Here is a 27443-nt window from a genome sequence, read left to right on the forward strand (position 1 = left end):
GAACTTGAAAACTATTACTTATTTTTCTGTTGCTGTGATAAAATACCACAGTAAATGGCACTTAAGGAAGAGTTTATTTTGGCTTAACATTCCAGAAGCCAAGATTGTCTGCAACAGTGTAAAAGGCACCATGCAGGACCAGGAAGCTGAAGGTGACATCTCAGTCACACACACACAAGTGCAGGAGCAGGAAGCTGAAGGGGACATCTCAGTCATACACACAGAAGTGCAGGAGCAGGAAGCTGAAGGGGACATCTCAGTCACACACACACAAGTGCAGGAGCAGGAAGCTGAAGGTGACATCTCAGTCACACACACACAGAAGTGCAGGAGCAGGAAGCTGAAGGTGACATCTCAGTCATACACACAGAAGTGCAGGAGCAGGAAGCTGAAGGGGACATCTCAGTCATACACACAGAAGTACGGGAGCAGGAAGCTGAAGGGGACATCTCAGTCACACACAGAAGTGCAGGAGCAGGAAGCTGAAGGGGACATCTCAGTCACACACACACAGAAGTGCAGGAGCAGGAAGCTGAAGGGGACATCTCAGTCACACACACACAGAAGTACGGGAGCAGGAAGCTGAAGGGGACATCTCAGTCACATACAGAAGTGCAGGAGCAGGAAGCTGAAGGGGACATCTCAGTCACACACACACAGAAGTGCAGGAGCAGGAAGCTGAAGGTGACATCTCAGTCTCACACACACAAAAGTGCAGGAGCAGGAAGCTGAAGGTGACATCTCAGTCTCACACACACAAAAGTGCAGGAGCAGGAAGCTGAAGGGGACATCTCAGTCACACACACACAGAAGTGCAGGAGCAGGAAGCTGAAGGGGACATCTCAGTCACACACACACAGAAGTACGGGAGCAGGAAGCTGAAGGTGACATCTCAGTCACACACACACAGAAGTGCAGGAGCAGGAAGCTGAAGGTGACATCTCAGTCACACACACACAGAAGTACGGGAGCAGGAAGCTGAAGGGGACATCTCAGTCACACACACACAGAAGTGCAGGAGCAGGAAGCTGAAGGGGACATCTCAGTCTCACACACACAGAAGTGCAGGAGCAGGAAGCTGAAGGTGACATCTCAGTCACACACACACAGAAGTACGGGAGCAGGAAGCTGAAGGGGACATCTCAGTCACACACACACAGAAGTGCAGGAGCAGGAAGCTGAAGGGGACATCTCAGTCACACACACACAGAAGTGCAGGAGCAGGAAGCTGAAGGGGACATCTCAGTCACACACACACAGAAGTGCAGGAGCAGGAAGCTGAAGGTGACATCTCAGTCACACACACACAGAAGTACGGGAGCAGGAAGCTGAAGGTGACATCTCAGTCACACACACACAGAAGTGCAGGAGCAGGAAGCTGAAGGGGACATCTCAGTCACACACACACAGAAGTGCAGGAGCAGGAAGCTGAAGGGGACATCTCAGTCACACACACACAGAAGTGCAGGAGCAGGAAGCTGAAGGGGACATCTCAGTCACACACACACAGAAGTGCAGGAGCAGGAAGCTGAAGGGGACATCTCAGTCACACACACACAGAAGTGCAGGAGCAGGAAGCTGAAGGGGACATCTCAGTCACACACACACAGAAGTGCAGGAGCAGGAAGCTGAAGGTGACATCTCAGTCTCACACACACAAAAGTGCAGGAGCAGGAAGCTGAAGGGGACATCTCAGTCACACACACACAGAAGTGCAGGAGCAGGAAGCTGAAGGTGACATCTCAGTCACACACACACAGAAGTACGGGAGCAGGAAGCTGAAGGTGACATCTCAGTCACACACACACAGAAGTGCAGGAGCAGGAAGCTGAAGGGGACATCTCAGTCACACACACACAGAAATGCAGGAGCAGGAAGCTGAAGGTGACATCTCAGTCACACACAGAAGTCAGGCGATACTATAAACTATCAAAACCTGTCTCTAGTGGTGTACTTCCTCCAACAAGGCTCTCTATCTTTGGAAGTTCTGTAACCTCCCCAAATGGTGCCAGGATCTGGGGACTAAGGGTGCAGACACATGAACCTGTAGGGACATCTCTCGTTCATGCCACTGCAGTGTGAATCTGTTGTTGGGTTTTTGTATTTGTTTTTGAGATATGGTTTCTCTGTGTAACAGCCTTGGCTGTCCTGGAACTTACTCTGTAGACCGGGCTGGCCTTGAACTCACAGAGATCCATCTGCCTCTGCCTGGGATCAAAGGTGTGGGCCACCACCACCCGGCTTCACAAAGTGATTTTTTAAAGAATTTACTACATTGAGCAAAAATATTTGAAGTTTTTCTTTGTGTAACATGGTGTGTTTTTTATTGTAATCCCCCCCCACCCCCGGGGTTCTGACTTTGCTTGTATTACCACGGACATGGTAAAATGAAATATTTCATAAGGCAGTTTCAAGCTCTTATAAGATTTTAAATAAGTATTTGTGTTAAATAATAGAAACTCCCAAGCTGAAATTCTTATGGTGTGAAAAAGATTTTAAATGCTTTTGTATATATATTTAATCCATTGCTTATATTTGTATAAATCATTTCTAGGTACGCGAGTTGATGATGCTAAGGCACTAATCGCAGACAGTGGACTTAAGATTCTTGCTTGTGATGATTTGGATGAAGCTGCTAAAATGGTAAGTGGGCTCTTACAATCTAAGGACAAATTTGTAGTATGGAAAGGATCTGTATACCTTTAGATTCTAAAATGGCCCAGCGAAGTATTAATACTGCTAATATGTTTAACCTAAGAATACGGAGAACAAGCTGAAATCTGGGGAGTGGCAGCAGTTGATACACATGGCTAAGACAGGGTTTGCAGTGGGGGATGAAGACTGTTCTCAGCCTCCCACAACAAGGAAAAGTGGGAATGTCTATTCAAGGATCTAGATGGCTGGCCAGCAAGTGGGAAATTATTAAAAGAAAACAGTGCTGGGAGGGCGTGGCGCACGCCTTTAATCCCAGCACTTGGGAGGCAGAGGCAGGCAGATCTTTGTGAGTTCGAGGCCAGCCTGGTTTGCAAAGTAAGTTCAGGACAGCCAAGACTACACAGAGAGACCCTGTCTTGGAAAAAAAGAAAGAAAGAAAACAGCGTGAGGGGAGATGTTTAGTTGGACAATGCAGAAGAGTTCGGAGGCAATGAGAATTTAGAAATTCTTTTTGAGAACCTCATATACATCCACCTTGAGCGGCCAGTTAGTTCATAACCAGTCTGCTCTAACCTGTTTGTTCTCTCTTCTGTTATTAGTTAGTAAATCCTCATGTGCATCCTTGCACACATCTCACCCTGTGTGTGAAGGGGAAGCAGGGTAATGCTGTTTAGTAGAGCACGGGCTTTGTGAACGGTCAGTGATTATCTCATACCCTCTCGGTTCTTTGTTAGACTTGGGGGCAAACTGTTTGCACTGCAGTCGGGGAATATGAATCTGTATTGCACAGATCTTAATTTATAGTCCTCCTGCTTTAGAACAATCCTCCTTTGGAGTTTATGTGTCAAATACTGTGTTATGGTCCTATAGAGGCTCCCTTGGCGTGGATTTAACGGTTGCAACCTTGGGTATCTATTTAACATGTTCTTCTGTCCTCTGTATTTTCTCCTTAAGTGGAAATTCAGTCTGTAGTAGTGACTGTTTGGCAGTGCTTTTCCTGCCCCCAAGATGCTCCTGGAGGTAAAATTTCCATGTGTATGGATGAAAAAATAGACTATGTAAATTCACTTATTTAAAGTCATGTACCTCTAACCCCAGATGATTTTTTTTTATAGCTACTTTACTAGGAGAGAAGCTGCATTTTGGTTTTAGACATGTCTAATTTGTATGACATTTTATATGAAAATAGATATTCTCATATCCTAAAGGGCATTTGGCTTTTTGTTGGATATTGTTAACCTCACCAAAAAACAAAACAAAATACAAACAACAACAAAAACAAACTTTTATATCTAAACTACTATCTCAATATTATAAAATAAGCCTGTAAGCTTTTTCAATGTAGGTTTTATTTAGTTGTGCTTTAAATTGTGGGGTGTCTTACAAGGATAACTCATTGTTTTTGTCTTCAAGATTAAATTGGGGTAAGAAGTATCTAGCCACACATCTTTATTAGAACATATTCAGCTGAAGGTTATGAAAAATGTCAGGCTTGACAATCTTGCAGCATCAGTTCTTGTAAGGCTGTATTGTAGCAACGTCAGAATTGCACTGATTTTTGTTGTTGTTGTTTTGTTTGTTGTTGTTGTTATTGTTTTTTCTGGTTTTTGAGACAGGGCTTCTTTGTGTAGCCTTGGCTGTCCTGGACTCAATTTGTAGACCAGGCTGGCCTTGAACTCATAGAGATCTGCCTGCTTCTGCCTCCCTGAGTGCTGGGATTATAAAGGCATGCACCACCGTGCCTGGCTGTAAGTGCCCTAGTTTTAAATGGAAAAGATTCTGTCTTTTGCCTTGGTTTATAATCACCTTGTTATGAACATAGAGACAGAGATGCCCTGTTGTCTCTTGCAGGTTGTAAAGCTCTCTGAAATAGTGACCTTAGCCAAGGAAGCCCACGTGGATGTCAAGTTTCAGCTGCCAATCTGAGCAAGAACTTGGTGGATGGCCGACAGTGTCAGTGTGCTGTAACTCTTTATTATACTGTGGTCTCTGCTGTTGTCCCTTTTCTTTTCAGTGTGTGGAGAGTGTAATCACCACATAGGCACACAGGCCTTTGACAGCATTTGCTCTGCGTTTGATCCTGCTGCTCAGAACGGACTGTGTATAAAGAATGTAGGACACAAACTGCCGGTTTCATTTCTTGCAGCCATCTTCTTTGCTTCCTCTACAGAACGTCACTTGCAGTATGCCTGTTTTCTGTTGTTCAATACAAAGTTCTTCATTGATAAGAGTCTTATAAATAAAATTGCTACAAAGGTAAACTTTATTCTTTAGTATGAAAATATATCTAATAACAGCCTCATTAGGACAGTGCTATATTAAGACGTTTTATATAAAAATATTTATCTTCAGCATCAAATGGATCTTAAATGTATCAATCCTTATTTATACTCAGAACTTTCAAGCACTCCTCAGAATATCTTAAGTATTTCAGAGAAGTAATGTGCCGATTATTGGACATCATTTTAATCATTACAAGACAGTGGTAACTACAAGTCTTCATGATTCTGTGGTAGTGAAAACACCTGCAGGCTGATGTCAAGACATTTATTAAGAACTTGGGGAAAATTAGAATGCCAATTTAAGTTAATAAAAATTTCCCAATATAATTTGGAGTAATGCATTTTTATTTCTTTTGAAGTAACAGTTGGAGATGGTCGTTTGGTAAATAGGTCTAAAGAGTCGATTTACAGATCACACTCCTGGACATGACAGCATGTACTCTACAGCTGTGTGGAGAGAAGTCAGTAGAATTCTGCAGGTCACAGGTTTACTGTCTGGTACATGTTTGTTACTTCTTTCACATGTGTGTTTGTACTTTTGAATTTGGGTGTATAAGGATGTTTGCCTGTTTATAGCATTGTGCATCGCTTACTTAAAAAGCCCATTTTAACACCCGAAAATGCTAGTTTATAGTTAAGGAAGAGTCCTACACGCTACTATAGTTTCTTTAGAGAATATAACACATTTTAAGTGTGTTTGCATGTGTGTGACTTTGGGGATAGAATTTATGGCCTTCTGTGCCAGGCAAGCACTTGACTACTGACATGTAGATATTAAATCTCCTCTGTTATATTATGTTTAGCAGATGCACGTGGTAAGGAGGGAAGAGTGAAAACAAGGCAGAAACAAAAACAGTGCCCAGGCTGCATATTGGAGCTGTCCATATTTATTTTGCTAATGTGCTTCTATCTGGCAAAGATTTGTATGTAGAGAAAAATTTAAATTCTGAGTATAAATGTTAGACAGTGGAGCCAAGTGTAAAGGACTATATTGAGAATCATGCCCTTTTCTGAGGAAACAGAGAAATTTTCAGATTTCTGTAATGTGCAATCTTAAAAAGAAAAAGATTTAGAAGTTTGTGATATTAACTTAAGGTTTGATTTTAAAGAGTCAAAAATGAAAGAGTAAGACAGTAGTGTTTGATTTAGAACTTGGTATCTAAAGTGACAGCCTGAGGAGGTGAGTAGCATTGAGGAGCTGGGGCAGTGAAGCCGGCCATGCCTCGGAGGGCCAGGATTGCCTCCACCCAGCGTGTCCACAGTGACACAGGAGAGCTGAGATAATGAAGCCATGAGATCCTGAAAATCACGATTGCCTTCACTAACAGCGACATTCTTACAGGAAGATTTCTGGCCTACTTAGTAAACACCAGAAATATATATATATATAGATCCTATCTCAGGGGAAAATACTTTAAAAAAAAAATACTTTTTCATTATTTTAAAAAGTAGTGGGTTTCTCTAAGGCTTTTTAATGTTTCCTTAGTCTGGTTAAATACCCTCACCACTCCCTTCCCTCACCCTGCACAATACTGGCTTAACCTCTTTATCCCCTGCCTGTTTCCTGTCACATGTATTCTGCTGTCTCCTCCATTAAGGTGCCTCCTGACTCTCCAGACACTCCAGGAGAGAGCTCAGTGCTTGTCTCTCCGGTTGTCTCTCATTTAGTGAATTTTCCAGTTCGTTTTCATTTTCCTGAAAATATCCCAATTTCCTTTTTCCTTGCAGCTGATTAAAATTCTACTCTGTACACGTGCCACACTTTCATTATTCATCAGTTCATGAATATCTAGGCCGATTCAATTTTCTATTTCCTAGCTAGTCAGTAGAACAGCAATGAACATGGTTGTGCAAGTACCTATGTACAGGCTGTGGAGTCCTCTGGGTGTGAGCTCAGAAATGGTATAGCTGGATCATCTGCTAGTTCTTGTTGTAGCTTTTTGAGGAACCTCTACACTGCTTCCACAGTGGCTGTATCAATCAGTTTTCACTCACATTAGCAGAGGTAAGTGTCTTCTTCCTCCACATAGTCACCAGCGTTTGTTTTCCTGGTGGTAGCCATTCTGAGTGGGGTAAGGCAGAATCTCAAGTCGTCTCCCTGACGACTGAATATTTAAATTATTGCTGGACATTTTTTAAAAGCTTATTTAGCCTTGGGGCTGGAGAGATGGCTCAGAGGTTAAGAGCACAGACTACTGCTCTTCCAGAGGTCCTGAGTTCAATTCCCAGAAACCACATGGTGGCTCACAACCATCTATAATGTGATCTGATGCCCTCTTCTAGTGTGCAAGTGTACTTGCAGGCAGAGCACTGTATATATAATAATAAATCTGTTAAAAAAAAAGTTTAGTTGCCATCTATACTTTTTTCTGAGACTCCGTTCAATTCCGTGCCTTCAACCCCTTAAAATTGGATTGATTTTTAGTTTCTTGAGTTCTTTGTATATTCTACATACTAATCCTTTGGCATATGTATAGCTGGGTCAAGGATTTTCTCACATTCTTTGCATTTATTAATAACTCCCCTTGGCATACAGAAGTTGTTTAGTTTCATGAGGTCTCATTTGTTGATTATTTCCTTATGCACCTTACTTCCTGTGCAGTCTAGTCCTCTTCAGAAAGTCCTTACCTGTGCCTACACATGAAGTGGATGCCTTGTGCTGCTAGCATTTGCGGGGGTAAACAGTCCTAGGTTCATGCAGGTTGAGAGATTCAGATCAGCTTCATTCCTCTGCATGTAGATACCCAGTTTCCCCAAAGCCGTTTGTGGCCGATGCTGCTTTCTCTAGTGTGTGCTTTTGGCATCTTTGTAAAGAGTCAGGAAGCTGTGTATCCAGGTCCTCCGCTTTATCCACTGATCTTCATGTCTGCTTTTGTGACTGAGCCATGTTGGTTTTTTGTTTGTGTACTATGGCTCTGTAGTACATTAAAAATCAGATAATGGTGATATCTCTAGCATAGTTTTTGTTCATGATTTCTTTGGCCATCAAGAGACTTTCGTGCTTCCACATGAATTAGAAGATTGTATTTTTCTGGGTGAGAGGGTGGGACCAAGAGGAGAGGAGGGAGGGGGCTGTGATTGGGAGTAAAGCAAATAAATAAATTAATACAAAAAGATTGGCTTTTTTTTTCTTCCTTTTCTGCTTTTGTGAAGAACGACTCTAGAATTTTGATTGGGGTTGCATTGAATCTGCGGATGATTTTTGGTAGGATGGTCGATACCACACTATTGAACTCATGAGCATAAGAGGCCTTTCTGTCTTCTAGTGTCTGCCTCAGTTTCCTCAGTGTTGTAAAGTGTTCATTGTACAGGTCTTTGTCCCAAACTTACTGGTTTTTGCTTTGGTAATTATGAATAGACTTGTTGCCCTGATGTCTTTTTTGGTATACTTGTCCTCGATATATAGGAACCTGTTGATTCTCATGTGTGAATTTTGTGTCCTGCCTACTTGTTGAGAGTGTTTATCAGTTCTAAGAGTTTACTGGTAGACTCTACAGTGTAGCTTGTTTCCCATTTCAAAGAACTCTTTGCTTCATTGATTCTTTGTATTGTTATTTTGTTTTGTTATCATTAATTTCTACCCTGATCGAGAGAGCTCTTTTTGTTTCTTGGGTTGGAGTTCACTTTCTTTTTCCAAAACCTTAAAGTTAACCATCATGTTAGTTACTTTTCTGTTGTTGTGATAAAGATTATGACCAAAAGCAGCTTATCAAAGTAAGAATTCCATTTGGCTTACTGTTCCAGAGTGGGGTGTCCATCTGGCAAGGAAGGCATGGTGGTAGGTGGCTGGAGCAGGAAGCAGAGAAAGAACAAGAAGTAGGCTGTAAACTCGAAGCCCTCGCTCAGTGACATATTTCCTAGGGCAAGGCTCCAACAGCTAGCAAGTCCACAGCTTCCCCAAACGAAGCTGCCAGATGGGGACCAAGTGCTCAAATGTACATGCCTGTGAAGGACATCCCATTCCAACTTCTACAATCATCACGCTGTTTGCTTGGGAGCTCTCCAATTTCTTAGTGTATGCACTTAGAGCCAAAATCAGCCCTCCCCTAGGACTGTTTTCAGGGTTTCTCTGAGGTTATTTTGTGTATTCATTTGGGTCTAGAATGTTTTAATTTACTTCTTGATTTCTTCAAGGACCTGACTACCAGTAGGTAATGTGTTCAGTCTCCATGGCTTTGTGTGCCCTAAGGTTTCTCTTTGCTTTTGCTGTGAAGTCCTATTCCACTGTGATCAGGTAGATTACAAAGGATTGTTTAAGTATTATTTAAGACCTGTTTTGTATCCTAATATATGTTCTATTTTGTAGAAAGTTTTGTGGGCTGCTGAGAAAAATGTGTATTCTGCATATTTGGATGGGATATTCTGTAGAGATCCGATAGATCCATTTGATCTATGATAGAGTCTAACTCAGACTTCTCTTTCTCATTAGGATGACCTACTGACTGATGAGAGTGTTATACTGAAGTCAGCTACCATTACCGTACCAGGATTAATCTTAGTCTAGCAGTATTTGTTTTCTGAACTTGATTATTTTTGCACTTGGTCCATGCATGTTTAGAACCTTAATGCCATCTTAATGGATTGTTCCCCGAGGTAGCCTTCTTTATCTATCCTCACTAATTTTGGTTTAAAATTGGTTCTGTAGGATGTTAGAAAAGAGACACATGCTTGTTCCCAAGGTCCACTTTGAACACTTTTTTATATCCTTTCATCCTAAGGTAGTGTATGCCTCTTGTGGTGAGATGTGCTTCCCAGAGGCAACCAATAGTTCTTGCTTTTTTTTAATTATTAAATTTCATCTACTTGTATTAAGCTTTTCTAGAGGAATAGAACTAATAGAAAATAATACATAATGTGTGTACGTATTATATGTACACATTTATTGAGTGGCTTACAAGCTGTGGTCCAGCAAGTCCAATAATGGCTGTCTCCCAACAAGAAGGCCAAGAATCTGGTAGTTGTTCCGTCTGTGAGGCTGGGTGTCTCAGCTGGTCTTTGGCCTGTGTGTAGTCGTGAAGAATCAGGTTCTAATACCAGTGAAAGGATGTCCCAGCAGAGCAGTAGATCAGTTGGCCTGCAAGAGTGAAGGCGAGCAGGCAGAAGGCAAAGAATCCCAAAACACTTCCTTCTTATTTCATTAATGATTCACTTTATATCCCAGTCATAGGCCCTCCTTCCTCTCTCCAGTCCTACCTTCCTTCCCTGTTTCTTCTGTCCTGCCTCCTCTATTCCTCAGAGAAGGGGATCCCCCCTCTCCCGCGTATCAAGTCGCATCCAAACTGACGACATCTTCTCCCTCTGTGGCCTGGTGAGGTAGCCCTGTCAGGGGAAAGTGGTCAAAAAGCAGGCAGCAACCTCTGGGTTGCAACCCCCTGAAGATTGAGCTACCTTTTCACTGCGGTCACATCAGGGATCCTGCATATCAAATATTTACATTATGGCTCAGAACAGTAGCAAAACTAGTTACTAGGAAGCAGCGAAAGTAACTTTATGGTTAGGGGAAAGTAAAACATTCCATCCTGCATGGAAGCTCCCTAAGCTCAGGAAGGAAAGAACTCAGAGACCTCAGGAGCCAAACTGAAGAGATTCATTTGGCTCCCCTCCCCTCCTCTAGCATGTGTGAGCAGTAAGGACTGCTGGGAGACTGTGGTCAGCCAAGCTGCCAAGAAGAGGCTCTAGCAGCTGAGCTGCCTGTCAAGGACACTCCCACCTGTGATGAGCTTCCTGGTGAGGACACTCCCACCTGTGAGCTGCCTCAGGCTGTGTGGTGTGTCTGGGTTTGCAGGTTCTGTGAGCTGGGGTGGGCCTTTGGCGAAGCAGCTATTTTTAGTCATTTCTGCTCCTGTAAGCAACCCCAATAAAACTCACTGGTTCACCAAGTTGAAATTGGGTGTTATCCTCACTTTGGTCTGTCAGCAGTTCGAGATCTGGGGTGAGTAGAGCCTTGTTCGTGTCTGTCCAGGAATCTCATATAATATCCATGAGGGCTGGACAGTATTCTGGCATTTTTATATGAAACAGGGCACTGTCATAGCCAGAGCTGCTCTGTATAAGTTTTGTAAACCAGTTTGAATTGTAACTTTTCAAGAAACTTAGAACTTAAACTTTGATCTGTCATGACCTGACTCTTTGATAGAATACCAGAAAATTTTCATTACCAGAAAATACAATTTTAATAAAAATAGGTTCCAACCAAATTTTGATCCAAGACCATATAAATGCCTTTTAAAATTGTTATAAAGGTTTCCAAATGCTTCGCTAATCACAGCATCGTCAGTTCACAGGTCATGTTTTCAGTGGAGCCAAGAATAGTACCCTCACAGCTGGTGAGCATGTCAGCTGTGAGTACCCATGAGATGGGAGGGGCTTCTGTTCAACCTAATGTTAGTCAGGTTTGTAAATCTCTGTAGCAATCGATTTAATCAAAGTCCCAGCGTCTAGTCACCTCCAGAACACTAACACAGGCCAGCAAGCCTTGTAAGGCATAGAATGTGTTTGTGGCTCTGGTTGTCATCTGTCTGTAGAACAGCCTTTGCCTCAGAGGGGAATGAGATGGTTTAATTTTGAACCAAATGCGAGTGGTCACAACCAACAAATTCATCTTGTTCCATGTTCCAGTGTGGACGCGATTTCATCATAGTTACAGAACAAAAAGTCACCAGGCACTTGGCACTGGTAGACGTGGCTGGATGACAGCAAAGTAAGGAAATCTTGTATGTTTTAGATACTATCTGATGATATTTGTAGCTTTGGGTTGGTGGAAGTGAATGGTCTGGTAATTCATTCTAAAACGAATTTACCTGGTAGTCCCAAGAGTCTCTTGTCAGACATAGAGGTTGGTAGTGAAGGACTATTAATGGGCTGGAAATAACGATTTGGCTATGGATCTGCAACACTGCAACTCCACAAGCATAAAGTTCTAATCGGTCAGTAAACCTTGTAGAATCTTTAGCATAATTATGGCTTCCCCCAACCCTTGGGAAGTTCAAGTCACAGATGTTTGGTAGGAATTGGTTAACCACTGGTTGATACTGTAGTCAGATAGTTAAGAGTGCTAGTTCCAGAATGGCAGGATGGGCATTAAGGCAAACTATAACTATTCTTGACTAGTTTCCAAAGCAGAAAAGCATCTTTTTATTGGTTTACATAGTGCTGCATTAAGCAAGCATCATTTTAGAAAAAGATGCTGTTTTGGTGTAAAAAAAAAAAAAAAAAAAAAAGAAACTATTTTGTAAAGCAAAATATATCTTTGTGATATACATATATATCACACACACATATATATGTATGTATATCACAAAGATAAATAAGTCACCTGTGCCTCCAGCAAGTATTCTCCTGGCCTCAGTAGAAGCCCTGTATAGGGCTATCTTTGGAGCTGCTGAGACATCTCTATGAGTGCTGCTCTGCCCACATACAAAAGACTGTCAAATGCACACAAACGGGGACACACACACACACACACACACACACACACACACACAAGTCCTTAAGGCTTTCATCTGTTACTGAGCATGTGTTGGTTTGTGCCTTCCTGTGACTTCGTGTCTTTTTAACGGTTCTGTTGACCGTTCTTACTAATGTTAAGCAGTGTTTGTATGTTTGAGATAATCCATTTGTCCACTATGTGTTACATGTGTATTAGGCATCTTTTCATAGGTTTGAATCAACATCTGAAATAAAGTAGGAAAGTTGTGTTTTAGCTCACAGTGTCAGGGGTTCAGTACATGAACCGTTCGTTGGCCATCCTTGCTCCTGGATCAGGGCCATGGTGAGGCTGCATATCACGGTGGAGAGGTGTAGGGGCGATTCACCTGAAGGCTTTGCTGGAAAGCGAAGAGAGGAAGACACTGGGAGAAGAGGTACCCTGCCATTGGCCTACTTCCTTCAACTCCCCCATCTCCAGATTCCACCACTCCCCAACGATGGCATCGTGCTCTAAGTCCATGAGTGCATTAATCCATTGTTGACAATAGAGCTCCTGATCCCAAGCCTGTCAGCTGACAGCCAACTCTAACACATGAGCCTTTAGGTGACAGTTTATGATTTAAACCATAATACCATGTTTGCCATATATCACTTGATATCAATCAAATGGCTTCTGGTTTTCATGACATAGGTAAAGTCTGTTTTGGCACAAGACCTGAATTTGTGCTATATACACAGATCTTATCTCCATATGGCTTAGTCAGTTACCCAGACATTAATTATTTACAATATCCATTTTGAAATGCCACATTTCTCACAAACCTCATCATTGTGTCTTCCTGGGCATGTATGAAACATTTACAGAAAGACTAGTGCTCGCTTTATGAGTCAGGGTCTTGCCATGTACCCCAGGTTGGCCTTGAACACCATTATGCAGTACAAGCTAGCCGCAAGTTTGTGAACCACCTCCCTCAGCTTCCCTTGAGTATTGGGATTACAAACCTGAACCACTTGCCTGTAGGAAGACTTTTTACTTAGGAATTAGGAAAGTGATCTAGACTAGAGTGTTTGAGCCCAAGTGCTATGAAACCAACACTGGTTTATCTAGTGACTTAGCACTTGTGCCTGGTGGGCTATGGCTCTTGAGCAAGGCAACATTAATGTGTTGGTAGTGGAGGAGGAGTTCCAGGGAGTAAGTCCAGATCTTTATACATGCACACCAGGCAAGTGCTCCACTGCTGAACTGCACCCCGCACAGCCTGAATCTTTCTCTCAGAGGAAGACTGATGACAGACAGGCCCAGGGAACAGTTTAAAACCACTGGTTCAAGGTTCTCATAACTATTGTGAGTCAGTCATGTGGCACATACCATTTTTGAGTGTGAGAAGTATTTCATTATGAGCTTCCTTTTAATCTCCACCCATTGAACTTACTCAGGCTGTTGGTTCTCATGTGGGCGACGAATGTCTCATATGTCTATGCAAAATATCTGGCCTTAATCGACCTTTTCTGAGACCATAGGATGGTTATGGAGCCACATCTGACTGCTCTCCCAGAATGCCCCTCAGGGCCATCTGTGGCTCCTCCCCATGGTGTTCTCGCCTGCTGAGGTTCTGCTCTTCAGAGCTTGTCTTGGTGTACTCAGCTGTCCAAGGCCAAGTGTTCGCCACCCCCATCCCCCCCCCGCTGCCTCCCCCCCCCGCCCCCCCGCTGCAGGTGTCACTGGCACAGTAGGGCAGAGATGAACTGAACTGTGGGGGGCTGTACTTGGCCTGCTGCTTGCTTTCTAGAGGTCCCATTGCTGTTGGGCAGAATTGTAAGGGGTTTAGAGATGTCTACACATCGTTTTATGTAGTTACTACAATAGCTTGTCTAATTTTATTAGTGACTCAATCTACCCATGTGAGCAGTGTTTGGCAAGCCAGTCATCTAAGGGCCTCCTGAATGAACGGCATGGAGGAAGTCCCTTGTTTTGAAATGCCCCATTGAGAAGAAAGCAAATTGAAACCTGTGCTACCTCTGAGGTGAAGACATTTTATAAAAACCACTGAGAAAAATCTAAGGATCCATTGCTCAATTCAGCGTCATCAAATACCTAGTATTTTTGAGAAATGCATTACCCTGCAACAAGAAACCTGTGTGGTCAACAGGTAAACACAGACCTAGGCATTGCAGTTCATTTGGCCTGCTTAAACAATGGCCGGTAAACAGATTGTAGGGCAGAGCCTATTTGTAAATGGTGTTTGCATCAGCTGAGCAGCAACATTTGTGTTCACAATGCTTTTGGAAATGTTTATGGCGGGGACGGTGCCCTCAATGTTTATCTTTGTTTCCTTTGTGACTGAGTAGAAAACAAAACTGAGATCTTTTCTGCAGGATCAGCTGCAGATTTAGGTTCTTATATGTCTTTGGATCCCTTTTAAGGATGCAGTTCCTTGACCAATACTCAGAGATTCTGGTTCATCTCGGTGGGCGGCACATATACACAATACATTCTGTAGGCGATTCTAATACAGATTGTCACTTGTAAAACACACGATTAAGACAAAGGGTAGAAGAGAATTGAATTGGTATTGTTTAATGTACCACTCATTTTGGTGAGTTTCTCCCAGATCTCAAATATTGTGTCCACTTGCTCCAGACACAGTGTTTTGCATATATGATTGAGAACCTACATTTAGGTGATGAGGTTTTATCACTATTGTTTGCTTTTATTTATGTGTACATGTGTGTTTTTCTAAATATATACCACATGTGTGCAGGTTACCCTGAGGCTAGAAAAGTGCATTGGGTCCCTGGAGCTGGTGCTATAGGAGGTTGTGAGTTGTCATTCATGTCCTGGGAACTAAACTCTGGTCCTCTCCAAGAGCAGCGAGTGCTCTTAACCACTAAGCCATCTCTCCAGCCCCCCTCAATGTCCTTTAAAATATAGACAACAGAAGTCATCACTTTAGGCCTTATAGCATGATGCTATTTAAGGTGTCAGTCTAAGGCCACATGCCCCTGATTTGTAACCAGGCTAAGGATTCTTTTTATCAGACTGTCAGCCACTGAGCACAGTAGAGGAAGCCTACTGGGAACAAGTAGATTTATGAACCAACCTGACTAACGTTCGAGCCATAGAGTATGCAAACAGCAGTTTTGGGTGGAGGAGCACTTCTCTGTATGACTTTGGGTAGGAAAAATACAAGAGATGACACAAGCCACTACATACCAGCTCTGCTCCTCTGGCTCAACTTAATAACTGGCTAGAATTCATCCAGCTTGAATATTTTTCCTTTAAATCCAGTCTGTCCAACTGTAGAAATGCCAAGGAAAGAAAATACAGTTAGAGTATTTGGAGAAGAGGTTAAAGTTGTTAGTCGGTGGCCTCTGGATTAAGGGAAGGGTAGTGGGTCATGGCAGTGTCTTTCTCAGAGAAGTGGGAGCTGCGTCTGGCAAACACCTTGATTTTTACTTCTTTTAGATTTTATTTTAAAAGTATTTCTAGGTGTGTGTGTGTGTGTGTGTGTGTGTGTGTGTGTGTGTGTGTGTGTTCAGGTGCGCACTGCACAGTGTTTTCCTCTGAGTCATCTTGCCGGTCCCCTGGTGAGCACATTTGATTGCAGTTCAGAGCCATCCTGTAATTGCTAGTGCACCTACCCAGAAGACTAGTGTCTCAGTCCTTCAGTTGTTCGCCCTGGTGCCCAGACGTGACAGTCATAACCAAGAGGACTACGGAGGTCTCTTGTGATGAAAGAGTCTCTGACTGTAGAATCCAGGTACACAGACGTTTCAACGACCAACTTCCAGGATTCATTAGCTCACTCAGCACACACTGAGGGTGCCTTATGCATCACGCCGTGCCAAGTAGATGACACATGATCCCTCATGTAAGTCGCTAAACCCAAAGAAGCATGCGCCAGATACGTAGCCGTGGGCTGTGAACCCACTGATGAAACACGAGTGCTTCGATATTCATCAAGGATGAATTTCAGTCGAATCCAATCCAGCAAATGCTTGCTTCTTTCAGTTTAATATCTGAACACAGTGAGCACTGACTTTTTGCCCCTCACACACAGTCGACAAAATGTGCAAAGGCGTGAGCTTCCATCTTACATTGGAGGCTGCAGCCATCTTCCTTCCCCTGAACACAGCCAAGGTTTCCGCTCTGGGCATGGTAGCTTTAAGGCATTGTGTCAGTTTTATATGGTGTGTGTGTCTGTCCTCCGGACATTTCCTTTTTTGAATGGTCATTTGTGCTTGCTTCCTCCCACTGGCATTAATGTTTCTACCCACAGTGAGAGAGGGAGAGCTTCCAGTTTGAACCAACTCACTCAGAGGTAGCGGTGGGATAGTGGTCCAAGCAGGACAGAGGGCTTAAGTGAGGACAGCATAGCTGACACAGTTTCCAGTTGCCTTTGCGAGATAGTGAGCGATGAGTTCTCCCCAGCAGGTTCAATAGGTTGATGAAACAAATTTTTTCTAATGAGGAAAAAAATCCAAATAATCACTACTCAAATTCAGCTGAATTTTTAAGTCCTACCAGGATAGCTCAACTGTAAGAGCAGCAGCAATGCAGCTCTTTCCAGGAAGAGAAGGCGGCCGGCTTTCCTGGCAGCCCTGTGTCAGGCTTGGGGGTGGGACATCTGCTGCTGCTCCAGCTGCTGCTCCTGCTGCTTTTGCAACTCTTCAGTCTCAAAGACAGGAAGAGCCAAGGTTGTGGATGAAGTGACCTCAGTTCACAATGCAGCGGTAAAAAAAGAAATCTGCATTTTTGAACCACAAAGAGGGAGACATCAAGAGAGGCTCCGGTGGCAACCCTGGCCTCAGATCCAGAGTCACTCAACAGTTCCTCCTGCTATTCTCTTCCCACTCAGCCTTCACCACGGCACCTTTCATCTTTCCGGGGCTTAAAGGACAGGGGTGGCCAGGGTGGGAACAGTGGCCAAGGAGGTGTAGGCAGGAAAACATGGCAAGGAAACATTCTGAGCACTGACTTCGTACCAGCTGTTGTGTGAGTGTTAGAACTGGTCCCCTCTGCTCAATGTTCAGTTGATTTTGTGGGTTGATTTGCATAGGTTTGGCAAGTTAAACGCTCTTCTCTTTTTTTTTTTTTTTTTTTTTTGGTTTTTGGAGACAGGGTTTCTCTGTGTAGCCTTGGCCATCCTGGACTCACTTTGTAGACCAGGCTGGTCTCGAACTCACAGCGATCCGCCTGACTCTGCCTCCCGAGTGCTGGGATTAAAGGGGATGTGCCACCACGCCTGGCAAACGCTCTTCTCTTATTCTCTGAACTACAGCCAGGCAGGCCTGCCAGGATGGTGTGAATTTGAATTGAAACATTGTTAGAAGGGTTGTGGCCTGTCCTGCTTAGCCTTGCCTTAAGAGTCAGTGAGACACAGCCTAGCATCACCTGAGAGGAGAAGCCTCAACTGAAGAACTGTCTAGATCAGATTGGCCTGTGGGCACATTTGTGAGGGACTGTCTTGATTGTATCGATGTAGGAGGGCCAGACCACTGTGGGCAGTGTCACTTGCTGGACATGTCATCCTGGAGTGTTTTAGAGTGAACCCAGCAAGCAGCATTCCTTCCTGGTTCTCTTTTGAGTCCCTGCCCTTTGTTCCACCAATGGTAGATTATGACCTGGAAGTGCAAGCCAAGTAAACCCTTCCTTCCCTCACCAAGTCCCTTTGGTCAGTGTTCTAATACAGTGGTAGAATGGAGGTAAGACAGGTGGTCATTGAGTCCCCAACCAAACAGCTGGACTGACAGTAACTCAGCAGAACGGCAGCTGCTGTCGAACATCAGTGGTGAAATCACATCATTTGAATCAAAGCGATCACATATGAAGCTTGTCTATCCTCTTTCTGGTCATATCTGGGTGCCTTCTATATGCCAGCCACACTAGACACAGGGTTACATCAATGGACAAAACAGGACTTTCCCTGCCCTCAAGAAACTTGTGCCCCAACCCAACATCTGAATGTCTCTTGACCCTTGGCCATGCCTCTCCCCTTGGACATTTTCATTATAAGGGTCTCCTTGCTAACATGGAATTTCCTGTTCTCAGGCAGCCCTGCACATTGGAAAGAGTCCCATTACATGATCCCAAACCTCTGCCTGTGGTGTTGGTCTACAGGGATGACAGGGGTTCTGTCCTCAGTCCATTCTGGATGCTCCTGGCAGCATCTGTAATACCCTGGTTCTTTGTTTCCTGTCCTTCCTGTGCTGTCCCTTCTGTTTGCCCTCCTTCCCCTGCCTCTGTTTTCAGGTTTTGCTTTTTTCCTTCTAGCTCATTGGGTTTAACCTCAGGGACGAGAAGACGCCGTGACCTTGGGCAGACACATGATCTGTCCTTCTCAGGAGTAGAGACTCTCACCCCACATGGGTGGATTAAGGAGTAAAAAGCTGAGCTGGTAAGTATACAAACTGGAAAGTACATTGTTCCGGTGAGAGATTTTATACCCCCACTTTGAAAACTGCAGCAAAGTGAGAGCATTCATTAAGGACACAGGTGTCACATTCATAATGAAAGGGTGGTTTTTGTTTTTGTTGTTTTATAATTAGGTTCCAGAAAGGCTGTCAGAGCAGCAGCGGACTAGAACTAGGCGCAGACTTCAGCGGGAGGAATGAATGCCACCAACTTTTTACAGGTGACAAAATCAGATAAACCTGCCAAGGGCTGACAAGCAGTCCACCTCCACCCCACTTGCCGTCAGTCAAGAACACGTGCCTGGGAGTGAGTAACTCAGGGAATATGACTGGGGGCCAGCACTGACTGGCATGGCAGCTACTATAAGCTGGAGCATCAGGTCAGCGTTGCTAAGTATGCTTTCCCCACTCCTAGACAAGACAGTGTCCCAATTAAGCAATTAGTAATTAGCTGTTTTTTTCCCCACATAAAATCTCAGCCACCTGGAAGACAGCACCAGAGGTTTGTTTTCCTCACGTCAGACTGAGGCATTCATTATCAGTTAAAGGTTCTTTCTTGGGTTTCTGCTGTGACACTCTATGGTCCAGTAAGAGGCTGTTTCCTGAGCACTGGAGCCACTGTCTCCCACCCACTGGAACTCATATGTCAGGTGTTTGTTTTGTTTTGTTTGGACTATTTTCAACAATAGGACCCTTCATGGCTTGCAAGAAAACACTTGCTGATACACTATAGTTGAACAAAGCGCTTAGATGCCAGAAGGAAGTGGGAAGATAAAGATGACAGAGGTTACATTTCTGCCCTTCAGGGGCTCAGAGGCCAAAGCAGGAGGAAGATCATCTGCTTTTAGTAGACTGTGGTTTCTATAGCCATAAAAGCACCAAGGCATGGAGGACAGTGCTTCCCTGAGCCGAAGAACCAGGGAAGGCTTTCAAAGATGGATCTGGAAGGAGGAGAAGGAAGCAGAGGGTAGCTAGCACAGCAGAGGGCGCTTCCTGGATGCACATGGGTGGGTTTCCAAGTGCAGAGAGGTGTTAGCCAATAGGGTGTCATGACAAGGCGGGGTGGGGGCAGAGAGGCTGGAACCAGGGGGTTGTTCCTTATTCGTTCCTAAGCTCCTTGGCAGCCGGGAAGGCTCAAGGCTCAAAGAAGCTTTGTTGCATGAAGAATGGATTGGCTTTCCCCTCCTCCTCCACGGAGCTCAGTTGTCCCAACATTGTTGATTGCAAGTGCTAGCTTTGCTGCACTGAGATGGCAAAGTGATCTTTGCGTTTTCTTGTGTCTCTGGCTCTGTTTTGGGATGTTCCCTTTTGTTTATGGTCTGGTTGTCTACTCCTGGGCATTACAGAGATTTTGGAGTGGCGCTTTGGCATCTGCTTGTACCGGTTCTCCTCAGAGCTTCTCCTTGGGTGTTTTCAGAGTAATTCTTGCATGTTTATTTTTAAGTGTGTGGATATTTTACCTGCATCTATCCTGTCTGTGCACCTAGTGTATGCCCGCTGCTTACGGAGGCCACAGGAGGTTGCTGGACGCCCTGGAGCTGAAGTTACCAAAGGTTGTGAGCCACCATGTGGGTGCTGGGAATCAAACACACAACCTTTGGGAGAGCAATAAGTGCTCTTAACCTCTGTGCCACCTCTCTTGTTCCTTGTGGATTGATTTATTTAGGGACTTCATGTATCCCAGGCTGGGTGGGAATTGGCTCTGTAGGCAAGGGTGACTTTGAACTTCTGACTCTCCAGCTTCTTCCTCCCCAGTACTGGGGTTATGGCTGTGTGCTGATTCTATGTGATGCTGGGGATTCAACTCAGGACTTCACGCATGTATGCTATGCAGGCACTCTACCTAGGATCACCTTTTACTACTTAATTCTTGGTTGTAGCTAGCCCCAAGGGCAGGGTGTTGGGGAAGTTTATGACTCTAGATTCCTGTCCCCTCTGTGCTATGAACATAGCTGCAGTGATGCAAATGCAGGTGTCTGACATCACTTAAGTGAGCTGGACCTCAGAGTAACAATCATAACCCTCACTCTCACTGTAGAACAGATTGGATTAAATCAGAATCTCATAGGCAGGTGCAGTCCACTTGTACTTTATGTTTTTAAAAGATTTTCTTGGCACTCCAGCTCCTCCCATCTGTCGTCCATCTGTCGTCAATATCCTGTCCTCCTTTAATTATTATTATTGTCACATATATATATACTAATAAATATATAAATATGACCTGTTGGTTCCATTTAGTGTTGCTTATATGTACATATTTTTAGGGCTGACCACTTGTTATTAAATAACCAATCATGGGGCTCACCCCTGGGGAAGATTAATTCTTTCTCAGCAATTGTTAATTGAATGCAGCTCTTCATCTAAGGAATGGGGCCCTGTGAGATTTTCCCACTCCATCTGAGACGGGAAACATTCAGGTCTTGTCTCAGCAGCCATATTTGTTGAGATTTCATAGGCGTAGCTTCCTTATCATATTTAGAAGGCATATTTGCTCACCAGACTTCTTGGTACTTTGGTTTAGAGGGCACAGTGTTCGTGTGTTCACAAACAGGCACTATGGAAACCAGAACTGTTAAGCACGCAGGCTTTTCTCTTCCACAGAAGGGATGCTCATGCCTGTCTCCCACCTAGAAGGCAGGGAATGGATGTAGTTAATAACTTGGCAACTGTTGCTATCTGTAGGGCCTGGCCACACCCAAATCCGCTGAAATGTTTATCCTTGACTCTCCCTCTCTAGACCTTTATCTTTAGATTTGTTTCTCAGTCAATGGAACCCACCCTTAGAGGAGACATCACATGGCCCGTGTGCTATCTTGGACAGAGACCAGAGCAGATCCTAGGCCCTTAAGCTATAGAGCCCATCTTCATGGTAGAGGCCACATGTACTTTGCAACAGAGTTTCAATGTAGCCACACCTTAAGCTTTATTGCATACATGAGTTTGAGATAATTGCTAGGAAAACTCCCCCCCCCCCAATTGTACTGTACTTAAATATGCCTAAAATAACCTGCCTGGTGCCAGACTCCAGAAGTTTGTACCAGCCTGGCTAAGTCATGCTAAACTGAGTTTCCTTCTTGCTTTTTACAGTTCATTTCTCTGCTGGCCGTAGAGCTTGCAGGGACCCTCACACTCTGGCTCTTACAATCACTCTACCCCCTCTTTCTGGATGTTCATGAGCCCTAGGCATTTGCATTTTAAGTGGCCCTCCAAGTGATTCAGCTGTGGAGCTGGAAATCCCAGCATCAGATTTGCTCCCAGGAATAGCACTGTTAAACTGTGCAGCAGCTCTGAAGGTACAAGGAATCTCAGGCAGTGGGCTGCGGAGAGTGGAGGTCGCACGCACGGCTAGTGAACGTGATGAGATGATGTTTGGGGGAGGAATCATGACGACGAAACTGCCAGCCACGGCAGGAGAGGGTGAGGGATGCTGTTGCCTACAGAGACTGAGGAACTCTTTTCAGAGACCTTCACTCAGGTGGTGAAGTTGGGTAGGGTTCTTGACTCAGGCATTCAGGAAGAGTGAGTAAGAAGCAAAGCTGGAATTCTTTAAGGAAAGGGTCTAGTATAGATTGAACCACAGGCATCAAGATAGGGGAGGAGAGAGGTGGAAAGGGCTGTAGTATATGCCCTAGAATTGGTACAGGTAAATCAGGAAGAGCATCACGTTTAAGGGTCTTTAGATTGGCTATATTTATAGTACTTTGGTGGCTTAGGAAGTTATACTGTTCAAAGTAGAATGTCTTGGTGTGCCTCTGCCTCTGAGGGACTTTTTGAAAGTAAGTGAGATCAGGGCCTGGCTACACTATGCAGATTAACGGGCAGATTTCAATCTCAAGTTAAAAAGTGAAAGGCATCCTTAGCCCAGGCACTTAAAGTGGTCAAGGTGTGTGCTCTGTTCAGAAGCTGTTGCTGAGGTTCTCTCAATGCTCAGCCAACAAAGATGGGGTTCGCTGCCCTTCCCACATCCCATATTTTCCTTGTCCTTGTGTTCTATCACAAGGTGACGCTGGCTGCCAAGGTAGCCCTACAATTCCTAGCAGGGACAGAGAGCATCATCTTCATCCTCACTGTGTTCGACAACTAGCTTGCTCCACCCCACAGGGCTTTCTTGAACTTTAAACGTTTGTTGTGCTAATGTGTTTTTGAGTGTGTGTGTGTGTGTTGGGAGAGAGCAAGTTACTTCCCAAATGATAACGAGTTCACACAACATTATACCAGCTATGTGTTACTCTTGTGATATAAGAATTCTGAGGAGTTGGGCTGGAGAGATGGCTCAGAGGTTAAGAACACTGCCTGTACTTCTAAAGGTCCTGAGTTCAATTCCCACAACCACATGGTGGCTTACAACCATCTACAATGAAATCTGGTGCCCTCTTCTGGCCTCCAGGTGTTACATGCAGGAAGACCACTATATACATAATAAATAAACAAATAATGAATCAATGAATAAATAAATCTTTAAAAAATAATTCTGAGTAGTGTGAGTGTGGTGAGAATTCATACTTCTGGGTGGTTCACTTCTGGAACTTTCTATAACATTCTAGGTTAACATTACTGGAAGCCCACATGCCTGACCAATGAATATGAGCAGTTAATTAGTTTTCATTCTGTATTCTTCTTTGATGAGTAGTTCATGTTTTTTTGCCTACAATTTCCCAATTATAACTGAGATGGTGTTAAAGAGAAAAAGAAAGGAAGGAAGGAATGAAAATAGTTTGAAAAATTCTGTGTGTGTTTTTTTTTTTAATTGAAGAGATGTTCCCATGAACATAATTTTCAGTAAATGTTTTTGCAGGATTTTTGAGGGCTCCTTGTCAAAAGAATAATGTAACAGTCTCTTATGAGCACAGAAGGAAAAGACAGTCTGGAAAGTGAAAGGGCGACAGTGGGAAGGCTCCGGGACACAAGAAAGGGCAGTGCGTGTAGGGTATGTGTATGTGTGATATGAATGAAGCATATTTTATATGTGTATAGACACTTTGGAAAGAAACCCATCATTTTGTAGAAGCAACATACTCAAAGTTGGGCTGGGGAGACAGGTCAGTGGGGAAAGCACTTGCCATGCAAGCACGAGGACCTGAGTTTGATCCTCAGTACCCACATTAAGCTGGGCCTGGTGGTGCAAGTCTGCAGCATTGGGAAGGCAGAGGCAGGAAATTTCTGACTAGCTCTTGCCTGAGTGGTGAGCCCCAGGTTTAGGTGTGCGTGCATGCACACACACACACACACACACACACACACACACACACACACACACACGTGTAGAATAAAAGAGAACCAACCATCTACTTGGCCTCTTTCTTTGAAGCAATTCTCTGGCTAGGGTTCCATTGGCTGCCTTTGGTCCTTAGGTTAGGAGATGGTAGTGGGTGTGGCTCGTTTTAGTTAGTGGAGGTGGACATATAGCTACTCTGATTGGATCATTACACATCACAGATGTGTATGAGATGATCACACATACTGCACAAGCTTGTAGGATTATTGTATGTCAGTTAGAAGAGAGAGGAGAGAAATAACATACTGTTTTTCTTTCTTCTTGTTCAGTCCTCTCTGCACCGTCACTAATTAGCACAAATGTAATTTTATGAGACTTTACCTCTTCACGTTTCATTATTTTCCCTCCAGTGTAGGAAGTTGTCCACACATTTCTTATTCTCCTTCTTTCCTCAAGGAAAATGTCCAATTTAAAAGCCATTTTCTTTAGTTTACTCCCATAAAAGCCCTCTTGTGACCTTTCTCTTGACAACAAAAGAGCCATTTCCTGACCACCAGCAGCAATCAACTTTTTATAGTCTCTGAGGGTGGTATTGTCCAAAACTTAAAGGCATCTAACTTTAAAGTAAAAAGTGGAAATACTATGTGTTATCTCATTATGTTACAGAAAGTCCATTTTCTGATGGTTTTGAAGATATAACCAAAGACACGATGATATTCTCTCTCTCTCTCTCTCTCTCTCTCTCTCTCTCTCTCTCTCTTCCTCTCCTTCTCCCTCCCTCCCTCCCTCCCTCCCTCCCTCCCTTCTCTCTGGCAGGATCTTATTCAGCTCAGGTAGGCTGCCCTTTAAACACTTGATCCTCTAGCCTGTTAACCCCAACTGGGTGTCACCATACCCAGCTTGTGTGATTTGGTTTCAAAGGACATCCCTCCACCAAAAAGCTGCTCTGATGTTTGCACTAGACTCAGTTCATTCCCAGTGACAAGAGGGATGCTTACAGGTGGGAGGAAGGTGCACAAGATGTTGGGAGGGCTAGGACCAAATATCTCTTTGCATATGACAAGAGTCCTTCCCTCCCCCCAACTCCCGTGGTAATGAAGGCACAGCAGGCACGTGGACCATGGTCATGTGTGAAAGGCTATCTTGTTAAAAAGCCAGGCAGGCTTATTCCATTTGCTTCATAAGCAAATTATGTACCAATGGATATAGATATAAGGCAAATGCTGGCCAGGATCTCAAAAGCTGCTGGGCTGTTTCCTGTCACCCGATAAAAGAATGCAGGGACTGGTGGGTGATCCTTCACAGGACTAATGTAAAGGGTGTGTGTGTGGTGTGTGTGTGTGTGTGTGTGTGTGTGTGTGTGTGTGTGTGTGTGTGAGATAGGCTGGTTACTTTGATTTTTGTTATTTTTTATATGTATATGGTTGTTTAGTCTGTGTGTTTATCTGTGTACCACATGCATGCCTGGTGCCCTTAGAAGGCAGAAAAAGGCAGTGGACTCTGGGACTGCAGTTACGGACAGTTGTGAGCCACCATGTGAGGGCTGGAACTCATACCCAGGTCCACTGGAAAAGCAGCCAGTGCTCTTAACCACTGAGATATCCTTCCAGCTACAGTTTCTATGATTCTCAAATGAGCACACTGCTTTTCATGATGGAAATGAAAATGATTTAATTTAAAGAAGCCCTGAGTCTTTTCAAAACACTGTAAAATGTAAGCTAAAATTTTAGGTTGCAGATAAGTCTGTCATTTCCAGAAAAGCAATTTTTTTCCATATTAAATGTTCGTTGTGTGTAGATTGTTGCTTATAAATATTGACGCATGCACACACACACACACACACACACACACACACACACACACACACACACAAATGCTACTCTCAGTCTGAGTGTTCTAGCCAGGCATGGGGCTGTGAGCTTGTGAGCCTGCAATTAATCGCTTGGGAGGCTTAGGCAGAAGTATTGCAACACTGTTGGGTCCTATCTCAAGAGACAAAAACCAAGACAGTGATGCAGAAATCTGAAGCTTATTAGAGCGCGCACACACTACGCACGCACGCACGCACACACTAGACAGAGCAGTTGCAATGGCTGTCATGCAGCCACAGGGTAGAGAAGCTGTTGCAGGTTCTAATGTAAGTGATGTGCCCTGGGGATCCTAAGCCAAGATAATACAGCAGAAGAGGCGACTGCAAGAGGAGGTCTTTCTCTTTTTTATTTTATTAATTTATTCTTGTTACATCTCAATGGTTATCCCATCCCTTGTATCCTCCCAGTCTTCCCTCCCTCCCATTTCTCCCTTATTCCCCTTCCCTATGACTGTTCCTGAGGGGGATTACCTCCCCCTGTATATGCTCATAGGGTATCAAGTCTCTTCTTGGTAGCCTGCTATTCTTCCTCTGAGTGCCACCAGGTCTCCCCCTCCAGGGGACGTGGTCAAATATGAGGCACCAGAGTACGTGTGAAAGTCATACCCCACTCTCCACTCAACTGTGGAGAATGTCCTATCCATTGGCTAGACCTGAGGCCTTTCTCTTAATGAGGACCTTTTGAAAATCTTTAACAGGGGCCGGTCGTGGTGGCGCACGCCTTTAATCCCAGCACTCGGGAGGCAGAGGCAGGCAGATTGCTGTGAGCTCAAGGCCAGCCTGGTCTACAAAGTGAGTCCAGGACACCCAAGGCTACACAGAGAAACCTTGATCAAAAAAAAAAAAAAAAAAAAAAAAAAAAAAAAAAGAAACTTCTTGACCTACTGTGCTCAACTGGAACATCTGTTGCCTTTGTTTTTTGGAAACGCCATCAGGAAAAGGGGGTTACGCGAAGCCAACTCATCGTTCCTTTGAAGTTGTGTGTTTGAGATTGTTCAAAATTTCATAAAATAATAATAATTTTTAAACCCTTTTTCTTTTCCTTTTATGGAAAGAGAGAAAATGGAGAAACTTCTCCCTGCATTTTCTTTAACTAGAAGACCCTCCAATTTTCTTAACTATGGCTGATTGCTGACAAATGTTCACATCCACACACTCTGCAAGCATGCCCCAGGGCACATGCTGCGGGGTGTGTGTCACACTCTGTCTCAGTCTCTGGTTGTGGCCTGAGACAATGTATGGCTCTTGTTTTTTAAAACAAAATTTGGAAAGCATAAGGTACGGTAGCACAAAGCTGTATTTGGACAGTTTGCTTAGCACAGCCTCTGTTGAGCAAAACACGCACTATGGAAATGGAGGTAAAACAGAACGAGCCCTCTAAATACCTCACCTGCTCTCTGTCCCTGAGGCAGCCTTCCCCAACACCTTCCAGAATGTTCCCTCAGACTTCCCAACGAAGTAGATTTGAGACTTGGGTTTCCTGCCCTTTTTTTTTTTCCCCCAAGACACCTTATTTTTTCACATGGAACACTGCATGATGTACCAAACAGGCCTGGATCAGTGATATTTGGTGACCCAG

The 27443-nt window shown here is 44.0% G+C and overlaps 1 protein-coding gene across 1 annotated transcript in view; it reads left to right on the forward strand.

Annotated features, from left to right (window-relative positions):
• Nucleotides 1–5264, forward strand: part of Sucla2 (succinate-CoA ligase ADP-forming subunit beta) — a 41637-nt gene extending 36373 nt beyond the window's left edge. The window contains exons 10-11 of the mRNA XM_051160828.1: nucleotides 2555–2643; nucleotides 4507–5264. Of these exons, the coding sequence (XP_051016785.1) occupies nucleotides 2555–2643; nucleotides 4507–4581 (164 nt within the window). The 3' untranslated portion in view covers nucleotides 4582–5264. The remainder of the gene's footprint in view (nucleotides 1–2554; nucleotides 2644–4506) is intronic.
• Nucleotides 5265–27443: the final 22179 nt, after the last annotated feature.

Source organism: Acomys russatus, chromosome 18, assembly GCF_903995435.1.
Source record: "Acomys russatus chromosome 18, mAcoRus1.1, whole genome shotgun sequence".
Taxonomy (NCBI): domain Eukaryota; kingdom Metazoa; phylum Chordata; class Mammalia; order Rodentia; family Muridae; genus Acomys; species Acomys russatus.